General features: G+C 36.8%; 1 protein-coding gene across 1 annotated transcript in view; it reads left to right on the plus strand.

Annotated features, from left to right (window-relative positions):
• Positions 1-499: 499 nt before the first annotated feature.
• col23a1b (collagen type XXIII alpha 1 chain b) overlaps positions 500-16706 on the plus strand; it is an 88270-nt gene continuing 72063 nt past the window's right edge. The window contains 2 exon segments of the mRNA XM_084388214.1: positions 500-910; positions 1572-1641. Coding sequence (XP_084244340.1) covers positions 626-910; positions 1572-1641 — 355 coding nt within the window. The 5' untranslated portion in view covers positions 500-625.

Consider the following 16706-nt stretch of genomic DNA (forward strand, 5'->3'; position numbering starts at 1 on the left):
AGGCTACTTGCTCATTAATAATAATAAAAAAAAAATCTGCAACATTTCATAAAAAAATAAGAATAGTCGATTTCAATTCCATGGTGACTTGTTTTTAAACAGTATAGTTTGTTTTTTTGTTTATATTTGTGATGTGTGGTAATAATAAACTGATAAATATTTATAGCCTAGTTCTTATACTTCCATCAACGCGCAACCTGACTTGTAGCCTAATCTTGTGGTTACTGAAACTATTGGAAAAACGCCGTCAATCTTTTGTTTTGACTTTTGACCTTTGGGTCGGGGAGGGGAGAAGACACTTGCGCGCACACGCAATTCGCACAACTGTCGTTTACATTGATTTGTTTAGTTGAGCAGCGAGGAAGGGGCTGACTAGAGAGAGACACTTCAGAGGGAAACAACTTAACCTGCGCTCGAGACGGAGAGAAGCGCGCGACCATCAGCTCGTCTCGCGCAGCAGACTTTCAGTAGTACACGCTCTCTTCCAGTGTGCGTCACATCGTCGCGTCTCCTGTCAGCCGCAGTCACGCAGAAGCCACAATCTCCACTTTACTGAAATAAAGAGCTACTCGTGTTTCAAAAAAAGGATTCAAGAACAAGGATACTATTTTGTCAGATAACCATAATGCCAAAAATGGTTTCAACTGGGGATTCAAAAGATGTGTCAAAGACATCAAAAGACAATGGACATCACACATCACAGATATTTCATTGCTTGACAACCCTCGTATGTTTTATGCTGTCGGCGTCTTCGGTGGCAGTTTGTCTGTTTATGAACGTCAAAACTTCTCATCTTGAGCGTAAAGTTGAGCTTCTGGAGATGGAGAGACTGTCTGTGATTCAACCTGTGCACGCGACACTGGATGCGCACGCGACTCTCTGGGATGCCATAGAGAAACTTGTGCAAGAGGTGAGTGAGGCTCTTTTTTTTTTACATTTCTTGCCTACTTTTCTGAACATTGAATGAAAATGAGGCAATTTATCTGGCTTTCAATTTGGTTTTATATTGCATTACGTGTTTAGAACACATTTATTATGCGACTAAAAGTGAAATTAATTAGAGAATAGCTGTTCATACTATAAACTTACGTTTTGATTTGTCTCATGTGTTTTCCCCATAGGCTATTTTGAATTACGCGTTGCTTTGTGTTCTAAGATTAAATAAAATCTGTAAATTTAACAAAACATGTCCTGGCTGAAAATTATCAATAGCCTGTACACTGTAAAAAAAAATATTGTTGGTTTAACTTTAAAAAAGTACTTTAATTTATTAAGTAACCTGGTTGCCTTTATTTTAAGTTAATTGAAATGAAAAAATACATTTAGTTAATACAATGAAGGAGATTGGTTTAATCAACAGAAACTCAAAATATTATGTTATCTGAACCACATAAATGATCTTATCTCATCTTAAGTTGATTTGATAAAAATGTTTTTTTTTGTTGATAAATCATGAAAATAATTTTTACAGTGTACTTTTTCTGTTTTTCTATGGATTTCCCCCCCATGCAGTGTTATTTTAAATGACTAATGTAAATGTATGTATGTCATATACACATCTGTTTTCTCAGAGACTCAAAGAGGGGGTGTCGAAAATTCGCACAGCTCGAGAAGCAGCGCAAGAGTGCTCGTGTCCTCCAGGTTTGTTCTGCTGCATGTGCCAGAGATACTTTTAAGTTTTGTTTTCTCTTTCTTTCTCTAAAACTACTGAGCCATCTTCACTCTATTTGTATCTCAAAATCTAAACAATACCTTTAATTGGTTCAATAAATGATGCAGCAGGTGACTTCCTGCTAGCATGATAAGAGTGTTCAGCTCAATAGGGACTTGTCTTATACATCTGTCTTCAGTTGTACTTTATCCCACCAAAACATTTTGTATATATTTCTGTATTTTGAAAGAATTGTTTCAATCAAGCTCTTGGAATGATGGAACGGTTTCATCTCACCATTGCAATCTACACTGTTAAAATTTCTTTCTAAACTTAAGTTTAATTGCTGCTGTAAAGTTAAATGGTGCCAGCATTATAACCTGCAGTATGAATTGAATTACTGAAAAAGAACATCAAGTTCAAACTCTGAAACCTCAATATAATTGAGACGGAGTAACAGACATTATTGTGGCAGGTTAAATAGATGGATGCAGAGATGTTGTAATGATGAAAAAAACATTTTACAGCGTGGATAAGTGACAGTGTTCTGACTTTTCGGTGTGACCACAGGCAGAACCACAGCTTATATACTTCATGCTGAATTAAATAACTCACATGTGGAAGTTATAAAGATGAGTGGCGCTCCTCTTTCCACAGAGGCCAGTGGATGCCACAGATTTATTTTGTAAGCTCAGCTACGAGACATTAAAATTCATTACCAGCTATCGGTGCAAAGTAGGGGATAGACAGAGGATACTTAACCTTGCATGAATTTCTTGCTCTGTTTTCATGTTTTAGTCATTGGAAATTTGACTGTTGCCTGAAAGATGACAGGTTTACACCAGCACTGTTAAAGAGACGTACTCTCCCAGGGCATTGTGGAATTATGCATGGAGAAATGTACTAACCTATGAAGATTTCATGGTAGTGGTGCCTGTACCAAAAGAGGGCCTCCCATATACCCTCTGATGTTGTTGCTAAAATGTGGGTGTAATTTAACTTTTAGTCCCATTGGACACTACATTTTTATTTAAGCTCAACTCAACTTTAAAGCTCTTTTATCTTTTTTTTTCTCTGAATTCTTTTCCCAAGGACTGGTTTCATATCTATTCATACAACCTTATCATGCACTCTGTTCTCTTTCCATGCTTAACTTTGCCATGAGCAAAGAGCATCTTATAAATTCAGTTTATCCCTGATATTGAAATATCAAAGAGCACAAAAGCCTTAAGAAAAGAAGAAGGAACAGGAAATGCATCAAAAGTCGTCTTGTAAGATCAGTGAACTCTGATAACTTTAAAAAGGACAGTATCTCATATCTTCAATTGTCTGTAAGAGATTTGTTTTAGTTTCTATGTACAGTGTTGGGGAAAGTTACTTTTACAAGCAGTGTGTTATATTGCGTTACTCCCTAAAAAAAGTAACTAATTATGCTAATTAGTTACTAATTATCTTTTCTAACCTGGGCTGGGCTTGCTTGTTTTTTTTTTAATATCACTAGTTTGCATTTCAGTGTTTTGATTCATATTGAGGAATACTGAATCTGTTTTTGCTCATGTGATGAGTAAACTACAGTAACCATCATGTTCACACAGCACACACAACGCCTCTGATTTCACTCAACATGAGGACAGGAGAGGTGTCAGTCTACAAATGGAAAAAACATAGTAACTTGCGTTTCATTTTTGAAAATGTAGCTCTGAAATTTTGTTGTAAATTTAAAAGCGATGCATTACTTCACTAGTTACTTGAAAAGTACACGATTACAGAACTCGCGTTACTTGTAATGCATTACCCCCAACATTGCCTATGGCAGACATATGTTTTAAGATATCTTTGGAGGAACCATCTCTCCATGTTAAGTTTTGTGTATGGAACCCCTCCGGCTGTACTCGCGCTGCTCTTGGGTGCGTTTCCCAAAAGCGTCGTTAGCCAACTATGGTCGCAAGTTCCGTCGTTATCAGCATAGTTCAACGATTTGGTGTTTCCCGAAACCATCGTTCCAACGAACGTTCGCAAACAGCATCGCAAACTTGTGTGGTTGGAACGACAGCATAGTTTCTAGTTTACATGAGATGTAGACTGAATAAATCCTTATCTTTAGCCAAATAAGCAAGCTGACATTCAGTACAACCCGTGTTATTTATTTAGAATACATACAAATGTAATTTACGTCTTTTAGTGTGTCAAGAGATTTAAAGCACCGTTTTTGAAGACTGCGCATGTGCAAACGTGCTCTACTATATAAGAACGAGCCAAATATTGAGTCTGGTAATAAAGCAAAATAACTGAGAAAAATTAGAAATGGTCTTCAGATGCCATGTCTGTAGCTTATATGACAAAATCTAGCGTTAATTCAAACAGATTAATTAAAATAAGTTATTAGTCCACCACGTGCGAGACGTCATAAACCAACGTGGTTGAACGATACTTTGTCGTGACTAGCTAGTTGATTTCTCCGACGATGCATCGTACTATGGTAGTTAAGCAGCGAGCTATAGTTGTACGGGAAACGCACCCCTGAGCGGGATTCGAACCGGCATGGGAGGCCCACAGCATCTAGTGTCAGTCGCTAGTGCGCCGCTTGAGGCCAGAGGAGTGAGGTTTACTCTCACAGCTCTTACTAGCTGGCCTCTGATACATGTAGATCCCAATAACATTATTCATCAGACACTTGATATTTCTGTGATGGTCTTTTAAGCAATGCTTGGTAAGGCAACCATCACTAGTGTTAAACCTAAGATATGTTCTATTACTTTTCTAAGCAATCATTGTGAGAAAGATGTAACAGAAAACAAATCCATATACTTACACTAAAGGAGCTGCAACTAGCCAGAATCATAGTGGGCTCTTTTTAATGTGGGCCATCACTATCAACCGTGTATCAACGTGCCATTACCCACTCAGATTTAGCCATCACCTTAGCCAGTCCTTCAGCTTTGTACAGACAAACACCACTCACTTTTTCTTTAGTGTCATATTTAGTGTATATTATAAAAATATAGTTTGTCCTTCAGAGTGACGTTTTAAATCACATTATGTAATGACATTAATATAAAAATACTTATGTTTAATAGTTTTGATTTGATTATGTACATCTTTACCAGTTCACACCAAAATAGTGAAGTCAATTCTATTTAAAAAAATTCAGCCCGTTTTTATGATGCTCATGGGAGCTTTTATTGGCTCACAAACTATAGTTGATGGCATTTGTTTAACGTTAATGTTATAAGGATGTCTATAATTTACAGGCCCACTGCTAGTATAACATTGACATTTAATCATGTTATTTACTGTGATATAATATTATTCCCTTTAGTTGTTATTATTCATGGTTGGGGACCAAACATGCATGAAGAATACAATTGAAGTGGCCAGGAAATAAGTCTTGTTTCTTATAGGTTTTCTACAGTGAATAGACCTTTTGTCTTTCTCACTTATGTTGCACTTCCTATCTCCAATTAAAGACTAAAGGTGCTTTTGGTGAATCGAAATGTTTTCTTGAGCTGAATGGTAAACCTGAGTCATCCATCTGTGCAATTTGCTGTTCCTTTCTTTGCCTTTAATGGGCTTCCTTTCATGGCAAACATCAGAAAAAACACTTGAACTATAGACACAAAAGGACTACCTGTGGACCATAATGAGCTTAACAAAGCAATTAATTGACTCAGGCCTTGTCAAAGCTGAATCCACTCAGACTTTCCTCTCAACCTGAAATGACGACACTGGTCACTCAGAGCTCAAAGATGAATGAGATATTGAAACAACTGGCCGCTCAGACACTTCCCAAAGACAGTTGAATTCATTCTGGCTACTGTAAAAAGTGATCAGTTGACTTAACTTAAAAAAGTAAGGAAACCCATTGCCTTAACATTATTAAGTAAGTAAACTTCATGCGTAATTGAAAAAATTAAGTTTTGCGAACTCGATAAATCCACAACTTATTTTTTTCCAGTTATGCATGAAGTTTATTTACTTAATTATTTTAAGGCCACATTTTTTAAGTTAAGTCAACTGATCACTTTTTACAGTGCTGCTACCAGTAATTCACAAACTCTAAGATAATACATCAGTATGGTCTTTAGCAATGTTATAACATTTTAACAATAAATTATAATGTCTTCTAGATACTTTTGGTTTAAAGTTTTCTTTATTTACTAGGCTATATCTTATAAAATACCATTTTGATTTGTTTTTATGAGTTTTAAAACCCTCCTCTTTTTGGTTTAACCCTCCTCTTTCTGTGGTTAACAGCTGAAAGCATTCATTCAAAGTATTCAACATTAATTTTCTTCATATTTCCTGTGAACGTTTGTGACCTTGTCATAATTATTATTACTGTTTTGTTTTTTGTCCTTTTGTCTTAAGGACGAAAAATCGTCATTTTTAAAGTGCCCTACTCTACATGTTGTGACACAGCCACATCACCAGAATACAGATGTTTGCATTCATTGTCTCATTGTCTGAGTTCAATAACACATCTACGTTTTTTTTTCTTTTCACAATTAAGCCTGAAGCTATATGGCCAGTGCTCTGAAATCCACTGTTATTGTCGCTACAGACAAACACATTATTTTAAAGCCAAAATCCGAGCATGACTGTGAAAAGCTACAGAAGGAAAGATCTGAATGTTTCACATAACTGCGTGACCGTATACTCTGAACCTGAGGGCAATGTAGATCCTAACCCGTCACGGATCCGGACACCTAGTCTCCTCTCCCAGGTTGGGAGGTTGTTCTGGAAACAGCGCGACGTGCTTGGATAAACGTGCCTCTTAAGAATGTAATCCGCCCTTGTTTTATTGGCCTACCCATTGAGACGGCTGTAAGCTTTAATGCTTCCTCCAAAAGCTGTCTAGGGCTGTAAGGGTTTCGCTGTGGGTGAGATGGAGGGGTACAGATTATCTGTTGGCCTCTGTGTTGGTTTTGCTTTTTCATGTCTGATCTACATTAAGCTTTCCCCTCTGTGCATAAGTGTAGTCATATGCTATACCTTCACGTTGATTAAAGTAAGCATGAAGCGAGGTAACGTGAAAATCTAGCCCTTTCGATGCACCCTGGGTGCTTATGTGTTTCTTCACACCGTGTTAGAAGGTTACTTTGCTGAGAAAACGAGGAGATGCTCTGGAAAATTAATAAATATTTCTCGCCAGAACCGACTGGCCAACTTTAGCAATTGAATCTCCAGCACACATATCGCATTGCTTTGTCAAGGTGACTCCAAAATAATAATGCAGAAACTATTTTGAAAGGACAGTTCGCCCAAAAATGAAAATTCTGTCATAATTTACCCAAACTTAAACCAAACTAAAATATAATGGAAATCAATAGTAACCAAATAGTTTGGTTACCACATTCTTCAAAATATATTCTTTAATGTTTCACAGAAAAAAGAAAGCCATACAGGTTTGAAGCGACACAAGGGTGGGTAAATGATGAACTATTCTTTAAGTGCAGCCTACGAGCACATGTGTGGCACAAACCTTTCTTTTTACTTTTTATTTACATGAGTCTGAAGCTGCTTGGTTTTGCGAAATAGGTAGTCAGAATGTATCTCCATCAGGATCTAGCTAAATAAATAGAAAATAAAGGCAATAGCGGTATGGGTTCTGTACTCTCGGCTTATTAAAAGCATCTGTCTGTAGTTTGTGGGAGGGCATTTTGCCATACTCTCAACATCACTGTAAAAACTCCCTCCCTGTTTGGCTGCAATATTTCCCAGTTTCATTTGAATGAAATGTGAGGCCATGTGCCCACTGAAATGAGAGGAGATATGGAAGCAATTATGGCATGTTAGGTCTGATAATAAGAAAAAATAGGTGATTTGTTGATCATATGGAAGACTCTCGCTTTTTCTCCCCGTCATCTCACACCTCACAAGATTTTATACATTTGGAGAATATTTATACCTCCTTGCTCAATCCATGATTTAAAAAATCTCCAATTACAGTAAAATAAAACCAGGGTGCTTTTGTAACTATTCGATAACTGCAATGAAAGCACATTCAATGGTTTTCCTCTTTGTCAAAAGTAATCAACCTTATCTTTTCTGTTTAATCTCAAAGATGATGTCAATTTAGAAACGATAAGAGCGCTGTGTTCTCTCTGTGGTGCAGTCCTGAATTTCATGCCTGTCAAGACCTTTTTTTTTTTTTCAGTGGTTAAGAGTTTTTACTCGTCAGATCTTGGCTCAGCTGTTTGTTTGTTTCGGTCTGCATGCACAGAAGAGTTGGCAGGGCTGTTGCTGTTTTAATTCGTCTCCTAATTTGTTAAACAAGTGTTAAAATGCTCGTTAAGCACTTGCAGTTGGCAGAACAGAGCCAATTCTCAGGCTCTCTGAAATATAAGTAAGCCAGTAAATTCAGTGTTCTCATAACAGCTTACTGGATTCTATCATCATTCATTTATCTTCATGTCATATCATATACAATCGTTTTTATTAGAGTTGTGATTGTGAGAGTGAAGTCTGGTTTGAATATGATTAAAAAGTGTTGTCAGATTCATAAACAAATTACTCTTATGATCCGGTTATTTTAGTGAATCAAAAGCAGAGTAGTCCTATTCACAAAATAAATAACCCTTTTGAGCTGGTTCTTTAAAAATAAATAGAAAGATTATTCATTTTAATTTTTTTATTCTGCCATGTATATTTTACAGCATTAGCAGAGAGAGAATTTCTTTCAGATGGATCATTATAAAAGCAAACTGGACAATGAAATGTACCTTAATGATTCTGAATCAAATCAGAGAAATGGTTAGGGTTAAATTTTTGGACACAGAGAGACAGAAGAGAGAATTTATCTTTATTTACTCTAGTCTCTCTACTGAACCATTCTTTATTATCTCATTCACATATCCCATTTCCTCCCAGTTATTCTTGATCTTTCAATGGGGTCCCGTCGCCGGTTTAGTCACACATGCCGCACATCATGCTGTCTGTTTGCATAATTGTGTGTACTAAAGGAGCCTGGTCCTTGTCCTAGCATCGTCAGGCCTAATCTTAATTGCAAATCTCCCAAATGCCTCCAGCGAGCCAGAGAATTTATTTTCTCCCTCTGTTGTATCCCCCATCTGTGTGGCAGCGTGCCATGTCTTTTCACATTTTAAACTTCTCCCCTAACTGTACTTTTGGGTTGCATGGTCCACGGCAGAAACTTGGAGCTGTGGAGCCTTGTTTCCTAGACTGGGATTTTGAACAGGGTTGCACTTTTTTCAGTGCCATGGGGAGATCTTGCCATTTTCCTGAAACGTTTTTTACTGTCAAGCTGTGAGGTTTGTTTTACATCGTTTTCACCTCGGGGTTTTCTGGAAACTGGTCTTGAGTGATTAAAAAAAGGAAAAATAAGCGGACTATTTAGTTTAGATGTTGCTTAGTTTAATGTAAAACCATGAAAAGACAGTAATGGTTCCTTATCATTCCCAGTTATCAATCAAGCAACTTTACCATTTTTTACCATCAAAATTACAAACATGTTTACGCTGTGTGAGCTATAGTACTAGCCTTAGCAAGCACACAGCTTACGGTTTTCAACCAGGGAAACTCAGCAAAGATCTAAGGGTCGCAGGAAAATGACTACAAATGTAAAATAAGGGTAGCCTACATTTACACGACAATGATGTAGCAAAAAAAGGAACGTTTTTCCTTTGTCATTTTGAAAAGTTTCTCGTACAGAGGACAACGTTGTCAAAACGGTCCCCGTTCACATTGACCCGCAAGCACGACTAAAAACGACTTCATGTTCGCAAGTGTTTTGATCAGGAGATTCAGTACTCTTTCAGAAGATGTGTAATAGCGCCCCCTACCATATAACTGTGAAAACACGGAGAGGCGGACTTTTTTTGTCAATGCCGGGGAAACATAGCCTGGTCCTACCAGACTCTTGTACATTTCATTTGTACAGAGAGTCTGGCCACTCTCCATTGACAAGCGTTAACTTCCTTGAAGGCGGGTACTCTGTTGAAGTTTAAAACTATTTGATCTGCCCAGAGCCACTCTGGATCTGCCATAACCAATCGCTAACGTTTGGTCGAGACGTATGTCTACAACTCAAACTAGCGCACCTCAACGTCATCGTTCTCAGCCACTCCCTCTTTTCCTTGATTGGACCGCCAAAAAATTGGCCGGAGAAGATCCAAGAATATACCGTAAACCCAGATGGAGTACTGAAGGAAAATGAAAATTGAGCGGAAGTACGTAGGAGGGCGGAGCCAGGCTAGGGGAAATATTTAAACTTGATTAAATGCAAAAAAGTACAAAATCAAGATGTGAACTGAATATTCCTTTTATTATTTCCCCCTTAACAACTCAATTTATTAACAAACAAACAGTTTTTGACATTTCTGTAATCACAAACAGAATTGAGGTTAAATCATTTAGAATATTCACAATTCCAGTTTCTGTTTATAATTTTTTTTTTAAACAAGCAGCTTTGCCATTATTACAACATATCCCCAACATATTGGGGATATTATGGGGATATTTAATTTGATTTTATCAATCAATAAATTCCATTAGAAACAAACCTTGTTGTATTATTTTAATCTAATACTGTGAAGCTGCTTTGATACAATCTGTTTTGTGAAAAGCGCTATACAAATATACTTGACTTGACTTGACTTGACTTGACTTGACTTGACTTGACTTGACAACAGAAATACCATGGTGAGTCAAAAAGGTTAAAAAGCTGCTGTAGTAGAGTTTGAATGAAATAGGCTGCTTCATAACACTACACGTGGACCTCCAGTCACTCTCCATGCTCTCTCAGTTCTGTGCACTGCTGTACTGATTCATTCTGGGACGTCTGATAAACAAGCATCAGCGAGACATGGCCTTAGTGCAGCTGCATTCAGTTATCTGCAGAGAAAGAATTCAAATCCGTGTGAAGACTATTTTACAGACTAAGTCTGAGTTGCGTGCAGTTGTTGGATTTGGGATGATGGTAATCTCCTAATTGGGTGTGTTATTGTAGCCTGTTTTGATTGACTGAGAGATAAGATGCTTTGCCTTCCTCCTTCAACCAGACTCTATTGAAGAGCAATTCAACAGATGTCATTTATATTTTTACTTTTCTTCACTGGAGGAAAAACACACTCTATATTTTATAAGTGTACTGGGCTGACCTGTTGAAATTTATGATAAATTCTCCCAGGATAAACAGACTCTTGTTGTGAAAGTTTTTCCTGTATTTTCTATTAAGCGTATACAGCTTGTTTATATGTGTGTGTTGGCTCTGGCAGGCCGGTTTGTGTTTGTGTTTTTTGAGTCTGAGTGAATGTGTAGGCCTCTAGCACTTGGTGGTGGGGGTTGTATACTGAACGTCTGGCATCCCTCTGATAGTCTAAGTCAGACTTTGTCTGCTGCTAGTGAGCTTCAGCTGTGTCAAATAAACATGATCCTGTTTTGGACCGCAACTGTTGATTACACACAGTTGTAAAGTACATTTCAAACATTCTATTAGACAAATAACATGTTTAAGTGTTAAACTGCATTGTGGCATTTCAAGATAAATTAATAAAAATTCAGTAACACTTTAGTTTAGAGTCCAATTCTCACAATTAACTAGTTGTTTATTAGCATGCATATTTCTATGATATTGGCTGTTTATTAGTACTTATAAAGCACATATTAATGCCTTATTCTATATAACCATATTCAACATCTCTAATCCTACCCAATACCTGAACTTAACAACTACCTTACTAACTATTAATAAGCAGTAATAAGGAGTTTATTGAGGCAAAAGTCGTGGTTAATAGTTAGTTAATAGTGAGCATGGGACCCTAATCTAAAGTGTGAACAAAAATCCAATAAGCAGTACTGTTTAAACATTTAAGGTTTTACATTTGTTTTAAATGAAAATGGAAGAAGTCTCTTATTATGCTCACCAGGGCTGTATTAATTGGATCAAAAATAGTCAAAACGGCAATATTGTGGATTGTTACAATTTAAAATCACTGTTTTCTATTTTAACATCTTTTAAAATCGAATTTATTCCTGTGTTGGCAAAGCTGAATTTTCAGCATCATTACTCCAGTCTTCAGTGTCACATGATCCTTCAGAAATCATTCTAATATGCTGATTTGCAGCTCAAGAAACATTTCTTTTTATTATTTATGTTAAAAACAGTTGTGCTGCTTAATATTTTTGTGGAAACTGTTCATTTGTCATCATTTTTATCAGGATTCTTTGAATAGAAAGTTCAAAATAACAGCATCAATTTGAAATATATATTTTTTATCAATTAAATGCAGCCCTGCTAAATAAAAGTATTTCTTTAAAAACAACCAACAACACAAAAAAAAAAAAAAAAAAAAACAATAGTGACCTATATGTATAGTTTTAGAATGCATATTTCCTAGGCAAGGGGGAATTTGAAAGACTGGCCAAAAAAAATGTCTGTATTACCTCAGTTAAACTTGGCATTGATTATTCTTATTTATTTATTTATTTATTTCCCCCACGCATATGGGAGACACAATTCGGATCCGACATTGTGCTTTCAGTTTGATCTCTTGGTATTGATTGTGTTTAGAGATTCAAATGCAGAATGTGCTTGTTAAGGGTGTCTCTTCAGGTAGTGTTGTGCATGTGCGTTTTTGTGTCTATGTAGACATTTTGGTGACTCGCATCACAGACCTTCATATCCCTCTCACCCTTCACAGAGAAAAACAAACTTCCGGACGTCCCCCTAGCGTTCATGCCGTGGTGAGAATGTTAGTATGTGTTAGAGAACAGAGGTGGGTCTGTTTCCCCCACCTATTTAGAAAATGTAAGTGCTGGTCATTGTTTTAGTCTGTTTGTTTATGCTGTTCTATAGTGGAACAACAAGACAGGTTACGGAAAATGAAATGAGCTGGAATAAATACCCTCTATTTGTTTTTCCCTTTCTTGCATGTCTTTTGTTAAACGCTAAAAATGTTGAGTCTGGTTTACAGAGGAACATCCCGTGTCTTTGAGGTCATTGAAGTGTTGGGCTGAATTAGAGGTTTGCCTAAACAATGTGAGTCTGGTTTTGTGCTTTGGCTTGGAATGAGTACTTTAAGTGAGTGATGGAAATCAACAGATTAAGTATAACAATGTGAAGGGAGTAATGTTTACTACGTGTTAAACCAGGATAGCTCGAGTTAGTGAGACCTTCGACTGTTATCTAGACCGACGGCTCCCCTGTCAGCTTGGACACAGACCACACAAAGTCAACTAAAGGTCAGACCACAACTAAAAAAATGTGATGTCATCTAAACAACATGCATCATTGGGGTGCGATTACGTTCTTTCTGCTCTCAGAATAGACATTTTATTTTATTTTATTATTAGATGATACTTTTTTTTATTAGAAATGTATTAAATTAAGTTAAAATATTTTGTACATTATTACAGTATATTATCCAGATCTTAACAATTAAAAATGTTAACAATATTAACAGTTTTGCAACCTAAAAACACCAGATGATAAAAATGTAAAATGATGATAAAGATGTGATAAAAAAAATGACAAAAAGAATGTACTGTATGTTGGTTAAAGAATTATGCTTTATCTACAATGTGCGTAACATGCAAACATTGTATCATTCTGTAAAAAATATTACAAATAGTCTTGGTCTACTGCTTTTCTTTGCTCAGCAGGCTCAGGTATCATGCTGTTTATTGACAGGCAATAGAGGAATGGTTATGAAAATACAGTGTTGTTTTTATCTTTATGTGCCCCGGTTTCATTGAGCCTTCAGGTGTTTCTGCTTTGCACAGTTTGACATCAATTCTTGCCATTCACTCAGTAGCACATCTGTTCCTGTCAGCATGCACACAATCACACATTACTCTTCCAGACAATCTAGATAGTGACTCATCTGCAACTATACACACAAACTGTCTGTTTACAGTTAATCCACTGCCCAGGAAATGATTCCTACTGAACCTTCTTTCACTTTTGATTATTCTGTCTCCTCCACTTAGTAATACAGCGCATCTGTCTCAGTTTGGCTTGGATTTCTATTAATGTTCATCCAAGACCGGGAGCATTTAATTTAGCCATCTGCTAATGTGATTATAGTAATTCCAGTGAATCTTCATTGAGTTTACTGAGCCTTGTTTTATATCACTACTGTGGACGCTAAAGTTCAGTTAACCGTATCTGATCTGCATCACTTATATCATGGAACTCTGAAGTTCATGGCATTGAAAAGTTGTAAAATTAAACAATGTCACACAAAAAGAGTTCAATTGTACTGAATATCAGCAGGAATGTAATTCAGCAGTAAGCTGTGAGAGGTTATGAAAATGGAGATGTATAAAGATTTTGACATTATTACAGTTTCGATTATATAAAAAAAGATATTATATACAGTATATAAAGATAAACAGAAGCTCAACCGAACTTGCTTGACGCCTGAGGACAAACCTCATTGGTTCTTGCTGAAGCTCAAACGTGCTGCATAACACGAGAATGAACTTTGTTGGTTCTTGCTGAAGCTCAAACGTGCTGCGTAACACGAGAATGAACTTTGTTGGTTCTTGTTGAAGCTTAAATGTGCTGCGTAACACCAGAATGAACCTCATTGTTTCTCGCACGTCAAGCGAACATGCGGTTCTGTTTACCACAACTGATGTGTGAGTTGATGAATGTTTATATGTGAATAAAAGCCTAAATTCAATTTGTTCATCATATAAATCAATCGAGTCTCTTCAGAAAATTTAGACTAAACTGCTCGATATGGATTAATTTTACGATCTCTTTACGAACTTTTTGATGCATCAAAGTGGTAATAGTGTGGCTGTTTATGGAGGGATAGAAATCACTCATATTTCATCAAAAAGATCTTCATTTGTAATTCCTAAGATAAACTCTTATGGGTGAGGGTGAGTAATTGATGACAGAATTTTCAATTTTGGGTGAACTAGCCCTTTAATATTTTGGTCATTTTATCATTACCTAAAGTTACAAAGCTAAAGTTCAGCCAAATGTTTAATGGTTGCGGGGATGCTATTTATCCCAGCGCCTCGGGCCATAGACATTGTAAAATGGATGACTTATTAATGATTATTTTAGTGCCTTTGCAATGTAAGCATCACAACAAAGTATGTAAATACATTTATATGGCAAGTACTTTTTTCAGGCTTAACAGTCTGAAAAAGGTCAAAGACCCCTGGTTCAGACGTAAGAGATTTTGAGTATACATATCCTCAGTGTTTGCTTGGTGCATGAGAACCGAGCGAAGCCCCGTAAGTGTTGCTCCGCTGTCTTTTTATTATTACTTCTTGTTTTTAAGAGCCTGTTAAGATGACCGACCTCTGTGAAATGTTTGAAGGCTTGTATTAACTATTAATCTAAACAGATACTTAGCACCCGGCTTTCCCAGAGCCTCAGAGATCATGGGCAGTGCAGGTGTACACCAGTAGCACAGCACTTCTGATGAAATATGGTCCAGACTTCAGACCTGTGTTTCTCATTACCACGCATCGAGATTTAAGCTTTCTGGAGTGGCGTCTTCCCTCCTTCGCTTCTAATGGAAAGAGTGTGAGATCTGTGCAGAGCAGAGATACAGGAGGAAACTCAGGAGACTGACAGGGCTTCTGGCCTACATATGTTATTGTCGTTACTCCGTTCAGTTAATGAGGAAAGACTGGGAGTACAGGTTGTAAAAGTAAACCCAGTAGAACCGAATCCTTCCTGTGCATTTATTGTTGGACAGTTAACATCAGGTATCACTCTCTGTTCGCAGATCTGGTCCACCTTTGAAGATCAGGTCAGGGTTATTGACACTCATTGATCCGTTGTCAATGTGTTTCTTTTTACAATACACACCTGCTCTGAACCCCATACAAGATGGACTGACATCACTTGAATGTTTTAAAGGCTTCTGTCTTTAATATGTAATTCAGCTCAAATTATCTGAGATTCGTAACTTTTTGAGTCTGATTCACATTAAGTTATTTGACATAATTATTTATAGCCTTTAGAGTAAATGCCATATTTAAAGGTTGTACACAAAAAAGTGGGCATTGTACACCAGAACCAGTTCATACCAGATTCTAGAACGGAGTGGTCTCCATATTACAGGAAGTTGACATCAGCTAAAAAGGAAATTGATTTCAGGCAGAACAAGTTATTAGGCTATGTTTATGAAAGATTGTTATTTTAATTCTTTTTATGAAAAATGTACAGATGTATCATCCACAAAACGACCAGGAACACATATTAAGAAAAGAAATAGGGTCAATTCTGACTTTAAGAAAGTACAGAAGGACTGGGTATTGTTAGATTTCCCAATTTAATTCAATTACTCACAAACTCTTGATTTGATTTGGTTACTTTTTTATTTAGTTTGGCTACGTTCACACTGCCAGTTTTTGGGATTGACAACCGCATTTACTTAGCCTACAGGTGTGAGTCTCGAAATTCTCGAATTCTGTCTCGAATTCTGTCTGTATAAACGTGCAATGGGAGTCAATCCCATATTCTCTTACCAGTATCCATATCAGCAGTGACCAAAGTATATCAAAGATGGCGACATCCCTGCAACTGAAAAATCTTGTCACTTTTCATGCGACAAGAGTTCAATCAAGCCATGAGGTAATCTGTCAAATCTTCATTAACCAAATACTTTATTTAGCAAGGGGAGCATTCAATTTATCAAAAGTGACAGTAAAGGCCTTTATTATGTTACAAAAGATTTTTAAATTCTAAAATTTTAAAATCGTCTTCCACAAAAAATTAAGCAGAACAACTGTTTTCAACATTGAAAATTATAAGAAATGTTTCTTGAGCAGCAAATCAGCATATTAGAATGATTTCTGAAGGATCATGTGACACTGAAGACTGGAGCAATGATGCTGAAAATTCAGCTTTGATATCACAGGAATAAATGACATTTTAAAAACAGTTGTAGGCAGAAGTGATGTCCGGAGTGGATGTTTGTTTTCGGTTAAACCATCGAAACACTAAACTTGGTTAAGGTTTTTATCTGACAAAATGATTTGGCAAAAAAGGCAGTAGCACCTCAATGCAGTCCACAAGATCCAGGGAGCGGAGTTGGATCCACATCTAAGGGGGTTGAGATTG

Source organism: Rutilus rutilus, assembly GCF_951802725.1.
Source record: "Rutilus rutilus genome assembly, chromosome: 18".
Taxonomy (NCBI): domain Eukaryota; kingdom Metazoa; phylum Chordata; class Actinopteri; order Cypriniformes; family Leuciscidae; genus Rutilus; species Rutilus rutilus.